Genomic DNA, 5,224 nt, shown 5'->3' on the forward strand with positions numbered 1-5,224 from the left:
TTAAAAAAAAAAAAAAAAGGAAAAGGAAGAAAAAGAAAGTAGATGGAGGAACTACACAGAGTTACTGTACTGAAAAGAACTGGTCAATGTTCATCCACTTCGGGAGGTAGCATATGATCAACAACCAATGGTACTGAAGGAAGACGTTGAAGCTGTGTTGAAGGAAGTGGTGAAAGACAAGGCTCCAGGAACTGATGGAATACTCATTTAGATATTTCAACAAACAGGTGCCATGCTGGAGGCACTCACTCACCCATGCCAGGAGATTTGGAAGACAGCTAACTGGCCAACTGACTGGAAGAGATACATATTTGTACCCATTCCAAAAAAAGATAATCCCACAGAGTGTGGAAATTATTGAACAATATCATTAATATCACACACAACTAAAATCTTACTAGAGGTAATTCAAAAACAGTTGCAGCAGTATATTGACAGAGAACTTTCAGAAATGCAAGCTGGATTTAGAAGAGGACATGGAATGAGGGATATCATTGCTGTTTTCAGATGAATCTTAGCTGAAAGCAAAGAATACCAGAAAGATGTTTACTTTTTTGTTAATTGTTTAGTTTTTTTGTAAAACTGTGTTTTATTGACTGTGCAAAAGCATTCGATTGTGTGGATCATAACAAATTATGTGTAACATTGACAAGAATGGTAATTCTAGAACACTTAATTGTACTCATGGGGAACCTGTACATAGACAAGGAGGCTGTCATTTAAATAGAACAAGGGGATACTGCATGGTTTAAAATCAAGAAGGGAGTGCATCAAGGTTGTATCCTTTCACCATACTTATTCAATATATATGCTAAGCAAATAATCCAAGAAGCTGGACTATATGAAGAAGAACGTGGCATCAGGATTGGAGGAAGAATTATTAATAACTCGAGATATGCTGATGACACAACTTTGCTCACTGAAAGTGAGAATGACTTGAAGCACATACTGATGAAGATTGAGGACTACAGTCTGCAGTATGGATTACGTCTCAATATAAAGAAAACAAAAATCTTCACAACTGGACCTACAAGCAGCATCACGATGAATGGAGAAAAGATTGAAGTTGTCAAAGACTTGATATTACTTGGTTCTACAGTCAGCACCGATGGAAACAGCAGTCAGGATATCAGGCATCCTATTGCACTGGGCATATCTGCAAAGGACCTCTTTCAAGTGGTGAAGAGCAAAGATGTGTCCTTGAGGACTAAGATGTGCCTGACACAAGCCATGGTGTTTTCAGTCGCTTCATGTGCATGTGAAAGCTGGACAGTGAATAAGGAAGGCCAAAGAAGAGTCAATGCTTTTGAGTTGTGGTGCTGGTGAAGAATGCAGAAAGTACCATGGACTGCTAAAAGAACTAACAAATCTGTCCTGGAAGATGTGTAGCCAGAATGCTCCTTGGAGGCAAGAATGGCCAGACTTCATCTCACCTACTTTGGTCATGTTATCAGGAGGAACCATTACCTGGAGAAGGATATCATGCTTGGTAAGGTGGAGGCTGATGAAAGAGGGGAAAGCCCTCAACAAGATGGACTGACACAATGGCTGCAATGATGGGCTCAAGTACAGCAAGGATCATGGAGCTGGCACAGGACCAGGCATTGTTTCGTTCTGCTGTGCATAGGGTTGCTATGAGTCAGAGCTGACTCGACAACACCTAACCACAACAACAAACCCTGGTGATGAATGAGGTGACAGATATGGTGGCTTCCCTTACTTTTGTATACTTAAGCAGAGATTTAAAGCCCCTTTGTTTAAATATACCATAATTTATACATTACAAAACTACTGTATGAAATTGCAATAGTGGTGAATTGAATGATCCCAAGTACAAATTTCCTCTCAACCAGTGATGTAATTTGATTCTTGTAAATTAAAAGAAAGCTGAATAACATGATATATAAAATAATTATGTATCATATATAAAAATAATGAAATATATAAAGTAATAAAAAATGTATGTAATCAGGGGAAAAAAAAAAATAATAACCTTACCCTATGAAAGGGAAGGGAGCTATGAGAGTGAGCTCCTCTGGGGGTGGGAACTACAGAGTGCTCATGAGTCATACCTGTTTCTTTTCCCACAAGATCAGGAGAATTATCAAGTTAAGTTGTCAGTATTAGATTACAAAGAAACAATGTACAGAAGCTGGATGTGAAAATGTGATCTGCAGGGAAGATTAGCAAAAATTCAGTGTGTTTCTGGCGAACACAGTGATTTCTATAATCACTAATAGGTTTCTGAATATAATGAATCAGGCTGCTATTTGGCACGTTACAGCATAAACCTTCTGAATAGTTAATTACTGACATAAACAGGCTTATAAGATATCTTCCTTACTGTGGTTTTGATATAGGAAGGATCTAACTTGCCACCTCTGATCTTCTGAAAGGGAGGGAGTAATTTGTTGGATTAAGCAGACCTTGCAAACATTTTAAGTCTTCCTTATTCATTCTCCAGCTCTCACATGCATACAAAGCAATCGGAAATATCATGGCTTGTGTCAGGTGCACCTTAGTCCTCAAGGAGACAGCCTTGCTCCTCAGCACTTGAAACAGTTCCTTTGCAGTTGACCTTCCCAATGCTACATGCCGTCTAATGTCCTGACTGCTGCTTCCATTGACATCAATTGTAGAACCAAGCAACGTGAATTCTTTGACAACCTTGATCTTCTCTCCATTTTTTTGTGATGCTGCTCAGTGGTCCAGTTGTGAGGATTTTTGTTTTCTTTATATTGAGACAGTAATCCATACTGCAGACTTTATATAGAATACTTAAATAAAATTTTGGTTGAACAGCAACAACAACAACAAAACATTTGGGCTTAATATTAGCATGTGTTTGGAATATATATATATATATATATATATATATATATATATAATCTTTAAGCACAGTTTAATTTGTAAAATTAGTTTTTCCTGCCTAATGAAAAGCAACTTCTACTTTTGACCAAACATCAAGAATCATTCAGAAATACCTTTGTTGGTCACACAGCTTTCCTTTTCATTCACTGATTCATTCAACTGTTATCTATCAAGAACTAGTTATGGAAGATACTGCACTTAAGCAAATGCAAGTAAAATGGTTTACAGTACTTGGTTTCAGAGCCATCTATTCTTGACACGATGGAGATGTTAATGGTTAGCAAATTATGCAACACAATCTCCTTGTACCAGTTCTCAACACACACCCAACACACACACACACACACTCCCTTTGGACTTACCTGCAGCTAGATCAGGGCTGGCTGACTGAGTCCTGGGCTGTCTGTCCAAGTGTCCCCCAGTACTGCATGTATTGTACAGTTTAGTCAGAGGAGAGTAGGGATGTCCCGGGACATTAGGACTGTGACACCAAGGGCTATGAATGGGGAAAAGAGTTGGTGGGATTTTCTTTTCTCTGTAAAAGAAAGAAAACCAAATTAAACCCAAAAAGCATTTTGTACAATTATATGACAGAGGTGTAATTAAAGTGAGAGCATTTTGAGATCAGAGAATATGGTTTTCCCAGACCTTGAGTAGCAGAATTTTTATATCATCAGAAGCATTTGCCACAAATAAATGATATAAATTCACTACCTCCATCCACAGCAGCTATTGATTCAAGATGAGTAGAACATCAAATTTCTAGAGGATACACCTTTCCTTCTACCTAACCCATTATCATGGAGTCAATTCTGACTCAAATCTACCCCCCACTGGGTTTCTGAGTCAGTAAATCTTTACAGAAGTAGATTGCCCTGTCTTCCTTCTGTGGAGTGGCTGGTGGGTTTGAACGACCAATCTTCTGGTTAGCAGTCAAATGCCTTAGAGACTGCTAAATACATGATAATAACTTCTCCTCTTGACAGCCTTGCCTCCAACAGCAGTGCCAATGAGAACTGAAATGGCAAGACCAGTCACAAGATTACCTAATGAAATTTGGCAGCCTTTATTCTCCTGCTCACACTGTTCTTATGCTGTTCATATGGGTCCTATTAAAAATAGTTTATTTTGACTGTTGATCTATCTGTACATGAGTACCTATTTGCCACCTGATTATTTTCAACTGATAACTCAATTACTAATTCTGGGAAGGATTCAGCTAAAACAAACAAAAAACAAAAACAACTTTTTACCTCTTAAGAACTTGAAAGTGTTCCTTCTTACATGATAAGGGATCTTCCTCTTGTTGATCTTGTTTTTCTTTGGTTATTTCAGTTGTAGATGTTGGCCCCTGGAACATGTTCCTTCGAGGTGTTGTAGCTACCATTGAGCATCTATCAAATTCAATATCAGTCTCTAATTTCTCCCATGCTTGTTTCCAGTGAATAGGAGTGTACCAGGCAATAGCCTAGCAAAAATGGTTCATAAATATGAAATACTGTTGGCATTAGATTTTTTTTTTAAATGCCATAAGCTTATTGCAATACAATGTCATCATCAACCTGTATAATGTCACTTGCCTGCTGCATGTGGATAGGGATATGGTAAGAAATCCTGGCCATCATTTCCAGTTCTAGAAATTATAAGCTGTGTGACCTTAGGTAGGTTAGTCGCTGACTGTCTTGGATTGTGTCCTCATATGTAAAGTTGTGTGGGTGCTGGTGGAGAATTGATTCATGAGGGTGCTGTGATATTCAGTTAAGCTACTGGATTTCATTAACTACAAAGAACTGTGAGAAAAGGAGTTGTAATTATCATTAAGAAGTGCAATTTAAAATATTTAAGAGCCAATATATATCGGTGCTTTATTTGGGATGGCACAATGGACAGAAGTAGAGGCAGAGAAGAAAGTGCTATCTCCTGGCTAGACTCCTAGATCGGAGTGTTGAAGAGATGTGTGAGACTGACCACTAGAGCTGGCGTTTGTGTGGGTTCCTGAATATGCGTCATATGTACAACATGTATAAGCAAAATTAATGTGGAAAAATTCTGCACAACGACTAACAATTCTATATTTAGTCAATCAATGAGGAAATTAAGCATCAAAGTGTGCCCTAATGTAGTGGGGTCATGAGGGAGGTATGTCTGTGTGTGTGTGTTGGGGGGTGCAGATCGCATCCTCTGACACTGTCAGAGGAGGTGACACCAAAATGACCCCAGAGTTTGCAGCAGCACTGGCGGCTCTCCCTCACCCACCAGTCAGGGTGCCAGAGGACTGCTCACCATTGGGCAGAGAGAACCTGCGTTGGCGCCAATGGGAGAGAGGAGGAGCTGCGGGAAGCCATGGGGGTCA

At 39.1% G+C, this 5,224-nt stretch overlaps 1 protein-coding gene across 1 annotated transcript in view; it reads right to left on the minus strand.

Moving 5' to 3' along the window:
• LMNTD1 (lamin tail domain containing 1) overlaps nucleotides 1–5,224 on the minus strand; it is a 53,795-nt gene that overhangs the window by 7,620 nt on the left and 40,951 nt on the right. Inside the window, exons 5-6 of the mRNA XM_007949795.1 lie at nucleotides 4,125–4,339; nucleotides 3,234–3,406 (exon numbers count right to left, since the gene is read on the minus strand). Of these exons, the coding sequence (XP_007947986.1) occupies nucleotides 3,234–3,406; nucleotides 4,125–4,339 (388 nt within the window). The remainder of the gene's footprint in view (nucleotides 1–3,233; nucleotides 3,407–4,124; nucleotides 4,340–5,224) is intronic.

The sequence above is a fragment of the Orycteropus afer genome, unplaced genomic scaffold (assembly GCF_000298275.1).
Source record: "Orycteropus afer afer isolate SDZICR_OR568_19922 unplaced genomic scaffold, OryAfe1.0 scaffold00254, whole genome shotgun sequence".
NCBI classification, from domain to species: Eukaryota; Metazoa; Chordata; class Mammalia; order Tubulidentata; family Orycteropodidae; genus Orycteropus; species Orycteropus afer.